At 44.2% G+C, this 21673-nt stretch overlaps 1 protein-coding gene across 1 annotated transcript in view; it reads left to right on the top strand.

The window, feature by feature from the left end:
- Positions 1 to 21673, top strand: part of wwox (WW domain containing oxidoreductase) — a 275568-nt gene that overhangs the window by 86734 nt on the left and 167161 nt on the right. Inside the window, exons 6-8 of the mRNA XM_021572694.3 lie at positions 2625 to 2713; positions 11708 to 11893; positions 17487 to 17751. Coding sequence (XP_021428369.1) covers positions 2625 to 2713; positions 11708 to 11893; positions 17487 to 17751 — 540 coding nt within the window. The remainder of the gene's footprint in view (positions 1 to 2624; positions 2714 to 11707; positions 11894 to 17486; positions 17752 to 21673) is intronic.

Raw genomic sequence — 21673 nt, 5'->3', positions numbered from 1 at the left:
GGGACAGCGGGGAAAGTGTGCATCAGGAATAGCTGATATTCCCAATCGCAGACAGTGGGGATCACGGGAGTGATGTCTCTCTCTCTCTCAGGTGTGAGGATGAGACTGACGGACCATTTACACACTGTCTGTCTGTCTGTCTGTCTGTCTGTCTCTGTCTGTCTGTCTGTCTCTGTCTGTCTCTGTCTGTCTCTGTCTGTCTCTGTCTGTCTGTCTGTCTCTGTCTGTCTGTCTGTCTGTCTGTCTGTCTGTCTGTCTTGCTGTGCTGTGCTGTGCTGTGCTGTGCTGAAGTCTGGGTTCTATACCTGGTCATGGTAATACATCTCTGACAGGATCAGCTGGGTGTGTAGACTGATCCAGTGTGATAGAGTAGATAAGGAATAGTCTGTAGACTGACCCAGTGTGATAGAGTAGATAATGAATAGTCTGTAGACTGATCCAGTGTGATAGAGTAGCTAATGAATAGTCTGTAGACTGATCCAGTGTTATAGAGTAGATAATGAATAGTCTGTAGACTGATCCAGTGTGATACAGTAGATCATGAATAGTCTGTATTTGGTGTGTAGACTGATCCAGTGTGATAGAGTAGATAATGAATAGTCTATAGACTGATCCAGTGTAATAGAGTAGATAAGGAATAGTCTGTAGACTGATCCAGTGTTATAGAGTAGATAAGGAATAGTCTGTAGACTGATCCAGTGTGATAGAGTAGATAATGAATAGTCTGTAGACTGATCCAGTGTGATAGAGTAGATCATGAATAGTCTGTAGACTGATCCAGTGTGATAGAGTAGATAATGAATAGTCTGTAGACTGATCCATTGTGATAGAGTAGATAATGAATAGTCTGTAGACTGATCCAGTGTGATAGAGTAGATAATGAATAGTCTGTATTTGTTGTGTAGACTGATCCAGTGTGATAGAGTAGATAATGAATAGTCTGTATTTGGTGTGTAGACTGATCCAGTGTGATAGAGTAGATAATGAATAGTCTGTAGACTGATCCAGTGTGATAGAGTAGATAATGAATAGTCTGTATTTGGTGTGTAGACTGATCCAGTGTGATAGAGTAGATAATGAATAGTCTGTATTCGGTGTGTAAATGCAGATACATATTTAACTGTACAGTCATCTACTGTATCTTTCACCACTCCTCTCCCTGTCCACCGGCATATGGTGTGTGATGAGCTACACATGGACAGACAGAACCATGCATATTTACACAGAACCATGAGCATTTACACAGAGCCATGAGCATTTACACAGAACCATAAATATTTACACAGAACCATGAGCATTTACACAGAACCATGAGCATTTACACAGAACTATGAGCATTTACACAGAACCATAAACATTTACACAGAACTATAAACATTTACACAGAACCATGAGCATTTACACAGAGCCATGAGCATTTACACATAACCATAAATATTTACACAGAACCATGATCATTTACACAGAACCATGAGCATTTACACAGAACCATGAGCATTTACACAGAACCATGAGCATTTACACAGAACCATAAATATTTACACAGAACCATGAGCATTTACACAGAACCATGAGCATTTACACAGAACTATGATCATTTACACAGAACCATAAATATTTACACAGCACCATGAGCATTTACACAGAACAATAAATATTTACACAGAACTATACACATTTACACAGAACCATGAGCATTTACACAGAACCATGAGCATTTACACAGAACCATGAGCATTTACACAGAACCATAAACATTTACACAGAACCATGAGCATTTACACAGAACCATGAGCATTTACACAGAACCATGCACATTTACACAGAACCATGAGCATTTACACAGAACCATGAGCATTTACACAGAACCATAAACATTTACACAGAACCATAAACATTTACACAGAACCGTGGGCATTTACACAGAACCATAAACATTTACACAGAACCATGAGCATTTACACAGAACCATGAGCATTTACACAGAACCATAAACATTTACACAGAACCATAAACATTTACACAGAACCATGAGCATTTACACAGAACCATGAGCATTTACACAGAACCATGAGCATTTACACAGAACCATAAACATTTACACAGAACCATGAGCATTTACACAGAACCATGAGCATTTACACAGAACCATGCATATTTACACAGAACCATGAGCATTTACACAGAACCATGAGCATTTACACAGAACCATAAACATTTACACAGAACCATAAACATTTACACAGAACCGTGGGCATTTACACAGAACCATAAACATTTACACAGAACCATGAGCATTTACACAGAACCGTAAACATTTACACAGAACCATGAGCATTTACACAGAACCATGAGCATTTACACAGAACCATGAGCATGTCAGGAGCCATCAACAGCCTGAGAGAGATGTGAACCTGTCTGCTGTAGTTGAGCTGTGGTCATAATGTCTCATCAGATCTGGAGCCATCTGCAGTCAGTCTGCTCTAACTCAACATCAGCAGATGTCAATCTAAATGGTTACTTCTGGAGGAGCTAGTGTTTGTGTCATACCGAAACTCACAATATTGTTGATTGAGGATGAGGATGATGATAAAGGTGTTGTGTGTTGTCTGTTCTCTTTGCAGCACAAGGCCAGGTTGGAGGCCATGATGTTGGACCTGGCCTCTCTCCGCAGTGTCAGAGAGTTCGCTGACTCCTTCAAGACCAAGAAACTGTAAGTCATCTGTTATGTCTGTTTATTCCTATGAGCTATTACTGTAGCAATATGAACTGCCCCAGGGTTCCACAAAAACACTCTCTGTAGTCGATGTGGGTAAGACCTTTAAACAGGTTAACATTCACAAGGCAACAGGGTCAGATGAATTACCAGGACACATACCCAGGACATGCGCTGACCAGCTGGCAAGTGTCTTCACTGACATTTTCTATCTCTCTCTGACCCAGTATGTAAAACCTACATGGCTCACGTCAACACCATCATCCAATACAGAATGGACCCACTCCAATTCGCATACCGCCCAAACAGATCCACAGATGATGCAATCCATTTTGCACTCCACACTGCCCTTTCACACCTGGACAAAGGAACACCTATGTGAAAGAATCTCCTCTCCCTTATCCTCTTCTTCCTCCTCTCCCTCATCCTCTTCTTCCTCCTCTCCCTCATCCTCTTCTTCCTCCTCTCCCTCATCCTTTTCTTCCTCCTCTCCCTCTCCCTCATGTTCCTCTCCCTCCACTCTCCTCTCGCTCCACTCTCTTCTCGCTTCACTCTCCTCTCACTCCACTCCTCTCGCTCCACTCTCCTCTCGCTCCACTCTCCTCTCCCTCCACTCTCCTCTCCCTCCACTCTCCTCTCGCTCTACTCCTCCCTCCACTCTCCTCTCACTCCACTCTCCTCTCGCTCCACTCTCCTCTCCCTCCACTCTCCTCTTGCTACACTCCTCCCTCCACTCTCCTCTCGCTCCACTCTCCTCTCGTTTGACTCTTCTTGCCCTCCTCTCTCCTCTTGCTCCTCTCCTCTCGCTCCACTCTCCTCTCGCTCCACTCCTCCCTTCACTCTCCTCTCGCTTCACTCTCCTCTCTCTCCACTCCTCCCTCCACTCTCCTCTCACTCCACTCTCCTCTCCCTCCACTCTCCTCTTGCTCCACTCCTCCCTCCACTCTCCTCTCGCTCCACTCTCCTCTCACTCCACTCCCCTCTCGATCCACTCTCCTCTCCCTCCACTCTCCTCTCGCTCCACTCTCCTCTCGCTTCACTCTCCTCTCGCTCCACTCCTCCCTCAACTCTCCTCTCGCTCCACTCTCCTCTTGCTCCACTTCTCCCTCCACTCTCCTCTCCCTCCACTCGCCTCTCCCTCCACTCTCCTCTCGCTTCACTCTCCTCTCGCTCCACTCTTCCCCTCCATTCTCCTCTCGCTCCACTCCTCCCTCCACTCTCCTCTCGCTCCACTCTCCTCTCGCCCCACTCTCCTCTCGCTCCACTCCTCCCTCCACTCTCCTCTCCTTCCACTCTCCTCTCGCTCCACTCCTCCCTCCACTCGCCTCTCCCTCCACTCTCCTCTCGCTCTCGCTCCACTCCTCCCTCCACTCTCCACTCCTCCCTCCACTCTCCACTCCTCCCTCCACTCTCCTCTCCCTCCACTCTCCTCTCGCTCCACTCTCCACTCCTCCCTCCACTCCACTCTCCTCTCGCTCCACTCTCCATTCCTCCCTCCACTCTCCACTCCTCCCTCCACTCTCCACTCCTCCCTCCACTCTCCTCTCCCTCCACTCTCCTCTCGCTCCACTCCTCCCTCCACTCGCCTCTCCCTCCACTCTCCTCTCGCTCTCCTCTCGCTCCACTCCTCCCTCCACTCTCCTCTCGCTCCACTCTCCACTCCTCCCTCCACTCCACTCTCCTCTCGCTCCACTCTCCATTCCTCCCTCCACTCTCCACTCCTCCCTACTCCCTCCACGTCTCGCTCCACATCTCTATTCCTCCAATCATCTCTAACTCCTCTTCCTCTAAACAAGTGAAATATCACATTTACATGAGTATTCAGACCCTTTACTCAGTACTTTGTTGAAGCACCTTTGACAGCAATTACACCCGTGAGTTTTCTTGGGTATCACGCTACAAGTTTGGCACACCTGTATTTGGGGACATTCTCCCATTCTTCTCTGTAGATCCTATCAAACTCTGTCAGGTTGGATGGGGAGTGTTGCTGCACAGCTATTTTCAGGTCTCTCCAGAGATGTTCGATCAGGTTTAAGTCCGGCTCTGGTTGGGCTACTCAAGGACATTCAGAGACGTGTCCCAAAGCCACTCCTGTGTTGTCTTGGCTGTGAGCTTAGGGTCTTGTCTTGTAGGAAGGTGAAACTTTGTCCCAGTCTGAGGTCCTGAGCGCTGTGGAGCAGGTTTTCATCAAGGATCTCTCTGTACTTCATCTTTGCCTTGATCCTGACTAGTCTCCCAGTCCCTGCCGATGAAAAACACCCCCACAGCATGATGCTGCCACCACTGTGCTTCACCGTAGGGATGATGCCATGTTTTCTCCAGACGTGATGCTTGACATTCAGGTCAAAGAGTTGAATTTTGGTTTCTTCAGACCAGAGAATCTTGTTTCTCATGGTCTGAGAGTCCTTTGGGTGCCTTTTGGCATACTCCAAGCGGGCTGTCATGTACCTTTTACTGAGGAGTGGCTTCCGTCTGGCCACTCTACCATAAAGTCCTGATTGGTGGAGTGCTGCAGAAATGGTTGTCCTTCTGGAAGGTTCTCCCATCTCTACAGAGGAACTCTGGAGCTCTGTCAGAGTGACCATCGGGTTCATAGTCTCCTAGGCCCTTCTCCGATTGCTCAGTTTATCCTGGCGACCAGCTCTAGGAAGAGTAGGTGGTTCCAAACGTCTTCAATTTTAGAATGATGGAGGCCACCGTGTTCTTGGAGACCTTCAATGCTGCAGACATCTTTTGGTACCCTTCCCCAGATCTGTACCTCAACACAATCCTGTCTCGGAGCTCTAAAGACAATTCCTTCAACCTCATGGCTTGATTTTTGCTCTGACGTGCACTGTCAACTGTGGGACCTTATATAGACAGGTGTGTGCCTTTCCAAATCATGTCCAATCAACTTAAAGAAATACAGTCGGTGGTCGCTATAGTAATTTAAAGAAATACAGTCGGTGGTCGCTATAGTAATTTAAAGAAATACAGTCGGTGGTCGCTATAGTAATTTAAAGAAATACAGTCGGTGGTCGCTATAGTAATTTAAAGAAATACAGTCGGTGGTCGCTATAGTAATTTAAAGAAATACAGTCGGTGGTCACTATAGTAATTTAAAGAAATACAGTCGGTGGTCGCTATAGTAATTTAAAGAAATACAGTCGGTGGTCACTATAGTAATTTAAAGAAATACAGTCGGTGGTCGCTATAGTAATTTAAAGAAATACAGTCGGTGGTCGCTATAGTAATTTAAAGAAATACAGTCGGTGGTCGCTATAGTAATTTAAAGAAATACAGTCAGTGGTCACTATAGTAATTTAAAGAAATACAGTCGGTGGTCGCTATAGTAATTTAAAGAAATACAGTCGGTGGTCACTATAGTAATTTAAAGAAATACAGTCGGTGGCCACTATAGTAATTTAAAGAAATACAGTCGGTGGCCACTATGGGTTCTAAAGGGATTTATATTAAGTATCAAAACTAAATGTAATCACTAAAATATACTTGTGGGGGCATCCCAGGGGAAGTTAGAGCGGAGTTGAGGAGAGGAGAGTCTGTGAGCTGTGAATGGCATGGGGCAGTTGTCTGATACTGCCAGAACAATATTAGAGAACGCTTGTCTTCAGACACACAAAACACACACATTTCCACCCTGTGTGTGTGTTTGTTCCAGCTCCCGTCCCTGTATGGCCAATAAAGTCCTGTGTTAATGATCATTGGACAGAGCCCAGCTGCACACAGAGCCAATCACCTCCTCCAGGCAGGTTATCATTGATGTCAGAGATCATGCCAAAGGGGGCTAGTTACACTAAATATACAATATACTCATCTATCCCTGTTTGGTACTTAACACCCCCGCTTGACCAGCGCTAAGATAACAGTTCGACCGGGCCAGCAGCAGTAGGCCCATTAAAGACCTTCATTAGACCGGTGGTTATGAAGATGAGACCCTGCGCTAGGAACTGATGTCTGCTCTTCTGAGGAGGAGGAGGAGGAGGAGGAGGGGTTTTGAGCATATACATACAGATGTCGTATCTTAATTTGACCAGTTTCTCACAGCAGGAAAATAATCCTGCAGCAACAGGAAATGTGAATTATTTTTATGTGGATTATAATTAATGGACATTTTTGTAGGGGTTAATTAATTTTTCGTTAGGGCAAATCAAGTCTGACATTAAAACATACAAAAAAACATGTAGAAATGACAAACTTTAGAATCCTTTTTAAACCTAAACCTAAACCTGTATTCCAAATGCTCTGTTACTTCATGTCAGTCAATTATCTTATTTGAGCTGTTCTTGCCATAATATGGACTTGGACTTTTACCATATAGGGCTCTCTTCTGTATACCACCCTACCTTGTCACAACACAACTGACTGGCTCAAACACATTAAGAAGGAAAGAAATTCCACAAATTAACTTTTAACAAGACACGCCGGTTAATTAAAATGCATTCCAGGTGACTACCTCATGCAGCTGGTTGAGAGAATGCCAAGAGTGTGCAAAGCTGTCATCAAGGCAAAGGGTGGCTACTTTGAAGAATCTCAAATTTAAAATATATTTTGATTTGTTGAGCTCTTTTTTAGTTACTACATGATTCCATATGTGTTATTTAATAGTTTGGATGTCTTCACTATTACAGTTTTTTTCGATTGCTAAACGACAGTGGGCACAACTGGAGTCACGTGCAAAACTCTAACTACAGTCTGCACTACCAACAGTCACCTGAGCTAAACAGTTCACATCACCTGCAAAAGTCATTCCAAGCAACACAACTCTTAACACATGGCTCAAAACACGCTCAGTGCAGCCAAACACTATGCACAACCCTCACTGAGATAACACACACTGTCACTAAAAACACTAGCATCAAACACCAATACAGAAAATACAAACTTTTCATCTTTACAGTTTGAACAATTTCAGTGACTTCATACAAAGTAATATTTTCTTCAAAGAAAAGAGTGACATTCTTTCACATGATTTATTACAATTTTTAGAACATAACAATTCTTTAAGGTAAATGAAAATTAGCAGTTTGCTTCAATAGTCTGTAGTAATTTACGGAATTACAGTAATGAGAAAAAAAAGGTAGAAACTAAAAGTACATACTGTAATTCAAACAAATAATTGAGGGGCTAATCCTGCCTCTCTCTAGCATCAGGCCACAGGTTTTCTTCAACATCACATCTAATGTTTTCTCTTGCCATGCACCTGGGGAAGAACCTTCTGGAGTGCCTTATCCATCCCTGGAAGTCCTCTGGACTCGTGTCCTCACATCCGGCACGCATGGCTTCCAAAAGAGACATTTGGTCATGTGGGTGGTGACCAAACACTTTCCACCTCCAGGCAGAGAAAAACTCCTCTATTGGGTTGAGGAAGGGTGAATATGCAGGCAGGTACAAAACCATAAATCTGTGATGTGCTGCAAACCAATCTGTGACAGCTGCAGAGTGGTGAAAAGCAACGTTATCGCAAACTATGACAAAAACTTGGGGGTTTCTTACTGGCTCCCCCTGTTCTGCTGGCACTAGCTGAGTATAGAGCTGTTCTAGGAAAGCTATAAGCCTTTCTGTGTTGTATGGGCCAATGAGTGGTGTGTTGAGAAGCAAACCATCATTGGCCATTGCAGCACACATGGTGATATTTCCCCCCCTTTGGCCTGGAACCTCCACAGTGGCCCTTTGACCTATAACATTCCTTCCTCTGCGCCGTGTTTTGGCAAGGTTAAATCCAGCTTCATCGATAAATACAAATGAATGTGGTCTTTCCAGTGCTTCCACCTCCATTACTCTCTGAAAAACATTAAGTGCACAGTTTTACTGTAGAAATGCTAGTGCTTTTTTTACTGTAAATATTTTGTATAGCTGTGTACGTAACCTCAGACGTCTTACCTGGACATATTGGTATCTTTGCTCTTTTACCCGTTCACTGTTTCTCTCGAACGGTACAGTGTATAACTGTTTCATTGTAACTTGGTGTTTCTTTAGGACTCGAGCAATAGTTGTTGTGCTGACAGAATTGACATTTTCAAATATATCATTATCAGCCAGCACTCCATCTTGAATCTCCCGCAGTTTTATTGCATTGTTGACAACAACCATGTCAACAATAGCATTTTCCTGCGCATCTGAAAATATTTTTCCTCTTCCCCCTGTTGGGGGCAGCCTTTGGGTCCTGTTGTAAAAATATATTTTACAGTCAAACTTACTGTAATATATATCTGTGTAAATATTCTATAATTGCAATACAAAATAGATTCCTGTAATGTTTTCATTTACTGTAAGGATGTAACTCTCACCTGTTTGCATGATGGAAAATTCGCATTACAGATGCCACTGTGGATCTTTGCAGATTGGGTTGCACCCTCAACCCTGCCTCTCTCAATGAGAGACCATGGTTCACGACATGGTCTATAAGTGTAGCCCTTATTTCATCTGAAATAACAGCTCTTTGTCTTCTTTGTCTTCCTCCACGCATCCGCCCTCTCCCTGCCACCCTTCTCCCTCCACAAACCCATCTTCCTTGTTCCATTTCCAAAATGAGTCTTTCTGAGCTCTACCTATATGTACTGTAATATGTGTGTGTGTTCACTAACAAGTCTAAAACAAGACATCTGCTTAGCCTTTCAGCTGAAATTGCAATCAGCAGTGTTTGAAAGGCACAAGGCTGAAATCTATTCCGTTTTGAATGTGTGGTTCACAGTTTTGACAGCAGTGTGTTAGCATTTGAACAAAGTGCTGTAAATCCACAGTGTTGTGCAGGTTGTGGTTAAAGTCATGGGATAAGTGTGTAGAGTTTTGAAAACTGTGTTCAAGCAATGAAAAACGAACTAGAGTTTGGTCCACATGAACTGCTGCTGTGCAGACTGAAGTTAGAGTTTTGCACATGTGACTCCAGTTGTGTCCACTGACGTTTAGCAATCGAAAAAACTGTATTCTACAATGGAGAAGATAGTACAAAATAAAGAAACACCTTTGAATGAGTAGGCGTGTCCAAACACTGCTTTCTTACTACCCACCAACCTGTTCTCTAGCTCTATTAAGTCACTGACGCTGGTTACATTTTAGGCAGTGGATTTGGAGTTCAATCTAAAGATGACTTTTTACTTTGGGTTAAACACTAAGAGTTTTTTAATGATTCTTTTTTAATGATTCTGTATATAGCACGGTAGAGTATGATTTGCATATGTAGGAATTCTGTAGTTGGTGTGGACTGAGTGTGACTCAGTAATAAACCCTATATGTGCTGCATAAGCTGTGTAAGCTGTGTGTGCTGTGTGTGCTGTGTGTGCTGTGTGTGCTGTGTGAGCTGTGTGAGCTGTGTGAGCTGTGTGAGCTCTGTGAGCTGTGTGTGCTCTGTGAGCTGTGTGTGCTGTGTGTGCTGTGTGTGCTGTGTGTGCTGTGTGTGCTGTGTGTGCTGTGTGAGCTGTGTGTGCTGTGTGTGCTGTGCGTTCTGTACGCTCTGTGTGCTGTGTGTGCTGTGTGTGCTGTGTGAGCTGTGTGTGCTGTGCGTTCTGTGTGCTCTGTGTGCTGTGTGTGCTGTGTGTGCTGTGTGCTCTGTGTGCTGTGTGTGCTGTGTGAGCTGTGTGTGCTGTGTGAGCTGTGTGTGCTGTGTGTGCTGTGTGAGCTGTGTGTGCTGTGTGTGCTCTGTGAGCTGTGTGTGCTGTGTGAGCTGTGTGCGCTGTGTGAGCTGTGTGCGCTGTGTGCGCTGTGTGCGCTCTGTGAGCTGTGTGTGCTGTGTGAGCTGTGTATGCTGTGTGTGCTGGATGAGCTGTGTGAGCTGTGTGAGCTGTGTGTGCTCTGTGAGCTGTGTGTGCTGTGTGAGCTGTGTGTGCTCTGTGAGCTGTGTGTGCTGTGTGTTAGGAGGCCTGAAGGTGAATGTACACTCATGTCCTCTCTAACAGTGTTATAGGGAAGAATCATTAGAGCCATGCATAACAATTCACACATTCCATTTCTAGCATCCAGTTTTTAATGAATCCAGCAGGCAGTCTTAAACACAGGGTACACACACTGCCCTGGGCCTTGTAATTCATTCTAATGGAAGAAATCAAAAATTGGTGGGCGTGTTTGGATTGTTCGCCAGTGTTACTGTGGTTTCGAGCTCGCTGGAGGGATGCCGCCTACAAGGATCTCTCACAGCCCGACATGGCCAGAGTAGTCAACAGTGCTTCAAGACCGGAACGCTTGCCCCTTGGTGTGGAGTCTGTTTGTGAATAGAGCCCCAGAACCAGCTGGCTGATAGAACTTCTGTAGGTTCATCTCTTTGTAGGTGAGGCTCTGTGGTGGAATGTGTGGTCATCACTTCCTTTTAGGTGGTTGTAGAATTGAACAGCTCTTTTCTGGATGTTAATAACCTTTCAGGGCTAGGCATCCCGCTAGGAGGACTAGCGGGTGTAGTCTTAATTCTGCTCTGCATGCATTGTTTGGGGTTTTGCGTTGTACACAAAGTACAACGCAAAACCTCACAGCCATAGAGGGCAATGGGTTCTATAACTGATTGAAGTATTTTTTGCCAACCCCCCCCCCCCCCCCCCCCCCCTCTCTCTCTCCCTGCTCTCTCTCTCTCCCCTCTCTCAATCTCTCCCTGCTCTCTCACTCTCTCTCCCCGCTATCTCCCCTCTCTCTCTCTCTCTCTCTCTCTCTCTCTCTCTCTCTCTCTCTCTCTCTCTCTCAGGTTGATATGATGACTATTCAAGGTGTTGGTTGTTTCTGTTGGCTAGTGTCCAACTGTATTCAGTATCTCTCAGTCAGACCAGGGAGTAAGAGAGGAAGCCCGCTATACAGTATACATACAGTATATCATATCACTAATACCCTGTCTCTAGCAGCTGCACACAGGAATAGCACACCTCTCTCTTTCCCTCCTGTCTTCCCCTCTCCTTTCCTTTCCTTCTCCCTAGATCTCTGGTTACAGAGTGGAGAGGAGGTCACAGTGCCTATACCTTGTAATACTGGCCCTCAGTGTCTCATTGCCTGTATGTCCCTCTCCTTTCCCCTTAGGCCGCTCCACATCCTGATATGTAACGCAGCTGTGTGTACCCAGCCTTGGCGTCTGACGGAGGACGGCCTGGAGTCCACCTTCCAGATCTGCCACCTAGGTCACTTCCTGTTGGTGCAGTGTCTACAGGAAGTGCTGCGACGCTCCGCCCCCGCCCGTGTGGTGGTGGTGTCCTCTGAGTCACACAGGTCTGTATTCACTGACTAAACAAATATTATTTATAACCACTACCTAACCCCCTAAAGCATAAGCCCTACCCTCACACTTACTGAACTGAACCTAGAGAGGATCCAGGCTCCGAGAGTTGGCCAGTCCTTTTCTGGCTGAGATTATAAGAGTACATGGCCATTAAGGCCAGATCGTTCTTCAAGATGTTCAAATGTTCATAGATGACCAGCAGGGTCAAATAATAATCACAGTTGTTGTAGAGGGTGCAACAGGTCAGCACCTCAGGAGTAAATGTCAGTTGTATTTTCATAGCTAAGTATGCAGAGGTCGAGACAGCAGGTGCACTAGAGAAGGAGAGAGAAGGAGAGAGAGGAGTCGAAAACAGCAGGTCCAGGGTAAGGTACCACGTCTGGTGAACAGGTCATGGTTCCATAGCCACAGGCAAAACAGCAGAAACTGGATCAGCAGCGTGACCACGGGGACGGCCAAGGGTCATCAGGCCAGGTAGTCCTGAGGTATGGTCCTAGGGCTCAGAGAGAGAGACAGAGAGAGACAGAGAGAGACAGAGAGAGACTGAGAGAGAGAGGAAAAAAAGAAGGAACAGCATGTCAGAAATCAGCTCAAAGTAATTGAAGAATCCATAGACTAACCATTTCTTGGAAAATTGTAAAACACTGTCATGTCTTTGGCTATGCCGGATTAAGTGATATGACATGCTATTCTATTCAGCAATACAAAATTGAGTTTAATTATTTATTTACTAAATACCTAACTAATCACACAGAATTACATATACACAGAATGAATAATACCTTGATTACAAATTATGTCATAAAGGAAAACGTCTCTAGCGGATGGAACAGATATGACAGCTGGTTACACAAAGAAAAGAGGGTTGGGTGAAAGAGCGGGAAGACTGAGAAACAAAGGGAGAAGCCATGCTATCGTAAATACAGTATCTTATGCATGCTAAATTACCGCCCATTTGGAAAAGGAAAATGCAATAAATATTTTCTCTGAGCTGCGCTTCGGGAGGTTGGTCGTAGATGCTGGTCATGTTGGCCAACAGAGATCTTCCTGTCCTCGGAAGAATGTCACTGGTGGTGAACGGGACACGTTGCAGTGTTGTCGTTGTGTGGTAGACGGGATACATCATCCGTCCTTTCCTAGCCCACGTTTACGGCGGCCACTGCTAACTCAACGGCTAGGAGGTATCACTTCTGTAGTGAATAAGAGTTCATACCATTCACAACCAAAGCTCACGCTGAGGTTGGCTTCGTTCTGTAGTTATTATCTGAATCCTTCTGACATCGGACCGTCATCCTAATTTACCCGGAACAGAAGGTTACATTTTCAAGGGCTTATATAGTGGAGGGAGAGAAGGGTGTGTTTCATAGTTTATAACCCATGTCTCTTCACAGGGGCGGGCCACTGATTGAGCAGAAAACCCAATTCTCTCATTTGGAAGCTAAAATTACATTGAATCTTTTCACAAATAGTTTCATTTAAATTGCATTTAAATTGCACAACAATTCCATGTGAATCTGATAACTAGAATGTGTAGACTTTCCCAGATACAGTTTAGGTCGTTCCTTCATCAGTCATAATGTCTCAGATGACAACCGAACTGACGTCATATTCATTAAGTACCAATGCATATTTTCAACTGGTTCTATTATCGAAATATGGTTCCTTTCCCCCCCACTTGTTTGATGTTCCCAGACTCTCTATGTTTAACAAAGGCCATTCAAGAGTCCCTCAGTAGAGTCAGAGAGAGAGAGAAGGGAGAAAGGTATTTATGGGGTGAGGTCATAAACCTTACCCACAGGCCAACGTCATGACAACACTATATACATATACATGATCAAATCTCAAAATCAACTATTAAAGACTACCAGAACCCACTGGATTCTCCAATTACATTAGATGAACTACAGGACAAAATACAAACTGTAAAATATACAGACCACAAATTCCAATTGGCTATACTTAAACTCTTTAACATCATCCTTAGCTCTGGCATCTTCCCCAATATTTGGAACCAAGGACTGATCACCCCAATCCATTCACACATATTTCTTTCCACAGGACCGTGGAGTGAGACAGGGATGCAGCTTAAGCCACACCCTATTCAACATACATGTAAAAGAATTGGCGAGGGCACTAAAACAGTCTGCAGCACCCGGCCTCACCCTACTACAATCTAAAGTCAAATGTCTACTGTTTGCTGATGATCTGGTGCTTCTGTCCCCAACAAAGGAGGGCCTACAGCAGCATCTACATCTTCTGTACAGATTCTGTCAGACCTGGGCCCTGCCATTAAATCTCAGTGAGCATAGCCTTGCCATTGAGAAAGGCTGCCTTAGGCAGACCTGGCTCTCAAGAGAAGACAGACTATGTGCACACTGCCCACAAAATGAGGTGGAAGCTGAGCTGCACTTCCTGCACTCCTGCCAAATGTATGGCCATAATATTAGAGACACATATTTCCCTCAGATTACACAGACCCACAAAGAATTTGAAAACAAACCCAATTTTGATAAACTCCCATATCTATTGGGTGAAACCACAGTGTGCCATCACAGCAGCAAGATTTGTGACTTGTTGCCACAAGAAAAGGGCAACCAGTGAAGAACAAACATCATTGTAAATACACCCATATTTATGTTTATTTATTCTCTCACTGGGATACTTTAACTTGGGTGGGAGGGAGGGTGGGAGGGAGGGAAGGAGTACTCCTACAGTATGTTGCCCCGTATGTATCAGAGGCAGTCCGTTTGCATGGGACACATTGATCCTGGCTACAGTCAGCCAATCACAATGCCCCTGGCAGAGTTATTCTAGCTGACCAATTAGTCAACTACAGTCATGAGACTCATATTCACAAGTTGTCAGCTCCCGTACCCTGACAGGGAGAGTGAAGTGTGATTTGAAAGAAAGTGAAATGACAACATATTATTGATACAGGACCTGTTTAATAAGTTACAACGAGAGCAGGCCCTTTCCTCTTGCCATGTTTCTCTTCTTTCCATCCCTCCAATTTCCCCTCTCCTCTTTTCGCTTCCTTTCTACATATTTCCCCATATCTTTGTCTCTCCCCACCCATCCCCTGCTTTATTCCTCCATCCTATTCTCCCCCCAGTCTCACCCTCCTCTCCAGTATTCCTCCATCCCATTCTCCCCCCAGTCTCACCCTCCTCTCCAGTATTCCTCCAATCTATTCTCCCCCCAGTCTCACCCTCCTCTCCCATCCCCTCTAGTATTTCTCCATCATATCCTCCCCCCAGTCTCACCCTCCTCTCCCATCCCCTCCAGTATTCCTCCATCCTATTCTCCCCCCAGTCTCACCCTCCTCTCCCATCCCCTCCAGTATTCCTCCATCCTATTCTCCCCCCAGTCTCACCCTCCTCTCCCAACCCCTCCAGTATTCCTCCATCCTATTCTCCCCCCAGTCTCACCCTCCTCTCCAGTATTCCTCCATCCTATTCTCCCCCCAGTCTCACCCTCCTCTCCCATCCCCTCCAGTATTCCTCCATCCTATTCTCCCCCCAGTCTCACCCTCCTCTCCAGTATTCCTCCATCCCATTCTCCCCCCAGTCTCACCCTCCTCTCCAGTATTCCTCCAATCTATTCTCCCCCCAGTCTCACCCTCCTCTCCCATCCCCTCTAGTATTCCTCCATCATATCCTCCCCCCAGTCTCACCCTCCTCTCCCATCCCCTCCAGTATTCCTCCATCCTATTCTCCCCCCAGTCTCACCCTCCTCTCCCATCCCCTCCAGTATTCCTCCATCCTATTCTCCCCCCAGTCTCACCCTCCTCTCCAGTATTCCTCCATCCCATTCTCCCCCCAGTCTCACCCTCCTCTCCAGTATTCCTCCAATCTATTCTCCCCCCAGTCTCACCCTCCTCTCCCATCCCCTCTAGTATTCCTCCATCCTATTCTCCCCCCAGTCTCACCCTCCTCTCCCATCCCCTCCAGTGTTCCTCCATCCTATTCTCCCCCCAGTCTCACCCTCCTCTCCCATCCCTAATCAATGGTGCCTAACCCCTTCAAAGAGGGCTTAGCCAGAAAAGAGAGTCAGTTACAGACTAGTCCAGAATAGAAGAGGGGATAGAGACCATATCTGATATTACATCTGCCATTCTGCCCGCTCCATTCCACACCTATATTGCATCCGTTGAAGTTACTCACTTTTCTGTTTGTGTGTTATTTCCCGTGACTTCCTGGTTATTTCACTTAGCCTCTCCCTAACAGGCTTTCAGTCTGACCCCTGACCTGGTTGTAGATTATACTCCCTAAGCCCCCTGTTGTAATGTAAAGTTGTGACCTACAGAGTATAGCAGACAATGTGGGTGAGATGGAGGTATGAAGGGATGGAGACAGAGAGGAATAGGGATGAGGGAAAAGGCAGAAAACGTTATCACCCCCCAACACCAGGGTCTGCAGTGTAATTGACACAATACTAATAAGTGCATTAGACCTTCTCAAAGATCAGGAGAGAAAATATTGTATTAAATCTCTCTGTTACACTGTATTTTAAACCCCCTATTACACTCTCGGTGAAAGGGTTACGGTTAGATGGCTGAAATGGTGTCCATAAACTATCTATATGTGCTCTTTATGTCTAAGTAAAAGCCAGGAATGTTTCTATTTGTGCTGTTTTCTGAACTTAAATGACAGACATTTTACAGTGTTGACAATGTGGTGTAGGTCACTATGAAATCAGTGTAACCTTATTTAAATCTTGACAGACGCAAGCATATTGTATTATTAAATGTCAAGAAACTTGCTTTGAGAGAAAAATATGTATTGCCAAGTGATTTATTAACCCTACCAAGCGCTAAAGCAGTTGTGAAGTTTCTTCACATGAAATATAAAGCCTGCAGATGTTGTAATTTAGCCAAGCAAGGATGTAGCGGAGAGGGGACGGTAAGCAAACGCCAGGCAGGCAGCTTGGAAAATCACAACAAGGAAATCAGGTGACATGTTGATTGGTGGGTTTCTAATGACTGGATTAAGATGTAGATGCACACAACCACAAACAGACAGAAACACACACACATTTTGAGGGAGGAGGAGGGAGTGTGTTTGACTGCGGTGTGTCTCTGTGTTATTGTGACTGCATAATAACCTAGCGAGCGGTGTAATGTTCAAGAGCCTTGTCAAACATCTGGGCTTTAACTGCTCTGTCGCAGGCAATTAAAAAACATCCTGTCACGCATTAGATTTGTATTCAGCCAGAACCACACTTCTGCTGCTATAGTAACTACAGCACCGATGCACACATTTACTTTTCTACTTATATTTTAAATGTCTATAGTCTATGGAAGGACTCTACAACCCTGTGCCTGAAGAGTTTCACTCCAGTGGTAACTGACCTGATTCACCTTATCATCCAGCTAGTTATTAGAATCGGGTGTGCTAGATTAGGGTTGGAGTGAAAACCTACAGGACGGTAGATCTCCAGGAACAGGGTTGGAGAGCACTGGTCTATGGAATTCAAGTGTACTTTCATTAAAGTTAACCTTAAAATACTCGATCCTTGACTTGTTCCTGTAAAATGAAAACTTTACTAGGTACATAAAGTTAATCTTGGTTCCTCTTTCCCCAGGTTTACAGACCTGCTGGACCAGTGTGGTAAGGTGGACCTGGCTGTGCTGTCTCCTCCTCAGAAGGACTACTGGTCCATGCTGGCCTACAACCGGGCCAAGCTGTGTAACCTCCTGTTCTCTAACGAGCTCCACCGACGCCTCTCGCTCCACGGGGTCACCTGCAATGCAGTGCACCCTGGGAACATGATGTACACGGCCATCCATCGTAGCTGGTGGCTGATGACCCTGTTCTTCACCCTGGCTCGCCCCTTCACCAAGTCTATGGTAAGGAGACAGACCGATTACACTTCTGATGCTAAGGTATCACCATATTGCATGGCTGTGTGGGAGATATGACACTTTGAGCTGTTTGTGTTATTTAATAGATGGTTATTGGTTATTGAATGAGTTGTTTGTGTTATTTAATAGATGGTTATTGGTTATTGAATGAGTTGTTTGTGTTATTTAATAGATGGTTATTGAATGAGTTGTTTGTGTTATTTAATAGATGGTTATTGAATGAGTTGTTTGTGTTATTTAATAGATGGTTATTGAATGAGTTGTTTGTGTTATTTAATAGATGGTTATTGAATGAGTTGTTTGTGTTATTTAATAGATGGTTATTGAATGAGTTGTTTGTGTTATTTAATAGATGGTTATTGAATGAGTTGTTTGTGTTATTTAATAGATGGTTATTGAATGAGTTGTTTGTGTTATTTAATAGATGGTTATTGAATGAGTTGTTTGTGTTATTTAATAGATGGCTACTTGGTTATTGAATGAGTTGTTTGTGTTATTTAATAGATGGCTACTTGGTTATTGAATGTTATTTGCTGTACGCCTACTTGAACAGACTGGTTGTTTTAGAGAGTGTGGAAAGAGTAGATGCTACTCTTCATGGTCCTCATACTTTATTCTGTAGTCTCAACTGTCCTTCGTTAGTCCAAATATTAGTCTTGGCATCTATCTGCGAGAGAAGAAGAGAGGGAAGGATGGGGGAAAGGAAAAGGAAGGATCTCTAGAGCAGTCAGGGTTCAGTGAGAGAGTGTGACTTTCACAGAGATGGAGAAAGATTCACTGGCTTGTTTTTCCTCTTTTCCTCCTCGTCCTGTCTTTGTTAGTTTAGTTCTAAGAGTGTGTCCACTCTTCTCCTCGTGAGGGTAGATAAACCCATACTTATCTGAGACTATAGTGTTACGGTATAGTATAGGGTAGATAAACCCATACTGCTCTGAGACTATAGTGTTACGGTATAGTATAGGGTAGATAAACCCATACTGCTCTGAGACTATAGTGTTACGGTATAGTATAGGGTAGATAAACCCATACTGCTCTGAGACTATAGTGTTACGGTATAGTATAGGGTAGATAAACCCATACTGCTCTGAGACTATAGTGTTACGGTATAGTATAGGGTAGATAAACCCATACTGCTCTGAGACTATAGTGTTACGGTATAGTATAGGGTAGATAAACCCATACTGCTCTGAGACTATAGTGTTACGGTATAGTATAAGGTAGTATAGCTACGACTCTCTGTACTAAATTGCTCACATATGGCTTTTCAATCATAGATGTTTTAGCCATGAATTATCATATATTCAATGTTATATTAGCAGATTTGACACACACTCTTCTCTATGTCCCCTCTCTCTATACACTTCTCATATTATCGCCATACGTTATTTTACAACTCAATCTCAATGTATGCCTTTCTTTTTATGCTATATTGGTATTTGCACACAGGAGATTGTTCAGGGAAACAACAATTATAACATACTTATGTCTTATTACTGAAATGTTACAATATATACATTGTCATTACCATGGTGTGTTGTTTCTGTAATAGTCACATGCTGATGATGTGAATTATAAAGCTCCCACTGTGATTTATCCTCTACTAATCTATAGACCTAACACACACAGGCTCCTAGTCTACAAGGCTTCTCTACTAATCTATTGACCTAACACACACAGGCTCCTAGTCTACAAGGCTTCTCTACTAATCTATAGACCTAACACACACAGGCTCCTAGTCTACAAGGCTTCTCTACTAATCTATTGACCTACCACACACAGGCTCCTAGTCTACAAGGCTTCTCTACTAATCTATAGACCTAACACACACAGGCTCCTAGTCTACAAGGCTTCTCTACTAATCTATTGACCTATCACACACAGGCTCCTAGTCTACAAGGCTTCTCTACTAATCTATTGACCTATCACACACAGGCTCCTAGTCTACAAGGCTTCTCTACTAATCTATTGACCTAACACACACAGGATCTGAGTCTAGAAGGCTTCTCTACTAATCTATAGACCTAACACACACAGGCTCCTAGTCTACAAGGCTTCTCTACTAATCTATAGACCTAACACACACAGGCTCCTAGTCTACAAGGCTTCTCTACTAATCTATTGACCTATCACACACAGGATCTGAGTCTAGAAGGCTTCTCTACTAATCTATATACCAAACACACACAGGCTCCTAGTCTACAAGGCTTCTCTACTAATCTATATACCTAACACACACAGGCTCCTTGTCTACAAGGCTTCTCTACTAATCTATAGACCTAACACACACAGGCTCCGAGTCTACAAGGCTTCTCTACTAATCTATAGACCTAACACACACAGGCTCCGAGTCTACAAGGCTTCTCTACTAATCTATAGACCTAACACACACAGGCTCCTATTCTACAAGGCTTCTCTACTAATCTATAGACCTAACACACACAGGCTCCTAGTCAACAATGCTTCTCTACTAATCTATAGACCTAACACACACAGGCTCCTAGTCTACAAGGCTTCTCTACCTATCTATAGACCTACCACACACAGGCTCCTAGTCTACAATGCTTCTCTACTAATCTATAGACCTAACACACACAGGCTCCGAGTCTACAATGCTTCTCTACTAATCTATAGACCAAACACACACAGGCTCCTAGTCAACAAGGCTTCTCTACTAATCTATAGACCTAACACACACAGGCTCCTTGTCTACAAGGCTTCTCTACTAATCTATAGACCAAACACACACAGGCTCCTAGTCTACAAGGCTTCTCTACTAATCTATAGACCAAACACACACAGGCTCCTAGTCTACAAGGCTTCTCTACTAGTCCTGCCACTACCCTGGAGGCCATATGCTACTGTGATGTATGCTTTAGTTAGACTATTACATCAGTGCATTAGCCCCTTTGTCATCCTTTATCTATCTAGTGTTTTCACTGCAGGCAGGATGGGATGTGGAGAGAAGAGGTATTTTAGTGAAGTGTGGTTGTGATGAATGATGTTGGACGGACAAAGGGAGTCAGGCAGACGTGTGTCTCTGCTGACTGTTCTCTCTCCGCAGAGATGCTTCTCAGCAGGTTTCACTACACACTATTCTGTTTCCCCTGCTCCACTATTATCTGAGTGGTGCAGCTACCTGTTGGCTCTCTATGATCCCCAATAAGCCTGTATTCTCTCTCTCTCTCTCTTTCTCTCTCTCTCTCTCTCTCTCTCTCTCTCTCTCTCTCTCTCTCTCTCTCATAATCTCTGCCCCTCTTCCTCTCTCTCTCATAATCTCTGCCCCTCTTCCTCTATCTTTTTCCTATGTTATTATTGTTCCCCATTAGCTGCTGCTAGTCTTCCTGGGATCCAAACACATTAAGTAACTTATGTTAAACATAAAACAAAAGATAAGACATAGAACACTGTCACACCACCACACACCGACAACACAAAATGTATGATATCGCTATACAACAATATTACAATGCATGTGTGTGTAGAGGGTGTGTGCTAGCACCCGTGTGCATATGCGTGTGTCTGTACCTGTGTGTGTGTCTCTTCAGTGTCCCCTCTGTTCCATAAGGTGTATTTTTACCTGTTTTTTACATCTAATTTTACTACTTGCATCAGTTACCTGATGTGGAATAGAGTTCCATGTAGTCATGGCTCTATGTTGTACTGTGCACCTCACATAGTCTGTTCTGGACTTGGGGATTGTGAAGAGTCCTCTGGTGGCATGTCTTGTGGGGTATGTATGGGTGTCTGAGCTGTGTGCTAGTAGTTTAAACAGACACCTCTGTGCATTCAGCTTGTCAACACTTCTTATAAAAACAAGTAGTGATGAAGTCAATCTCTCCTCCACTTTGAGCCATGAGAGATTTACATGCATATTATTAATGTTAGCTCTCCGTGCACATTTAAGGGC

The sequence above is a fragment of the Oncorhynchus mykiss genome, chromosome 2, assembly GCF_057628025.1.
Source record: "Oncorhynchus mykiss isolate SJ-2025 chromosome 2, ASM5762802v1, whole genome shotgun sequence".
Classification (NCBI taxonomy): domain Eukaryota; kingdom Metazoa; phylum Chordata; class Actinopteri; order Salmoniformes; family Salmonidae; genus Oncorhynchus; species Oncorhynchus mykiss.
The sequence above is the reverse complement of the archived record's forward strand: the minus strand, read 5'-3'. Positions and strand labels throughout refer to the sequence as shown.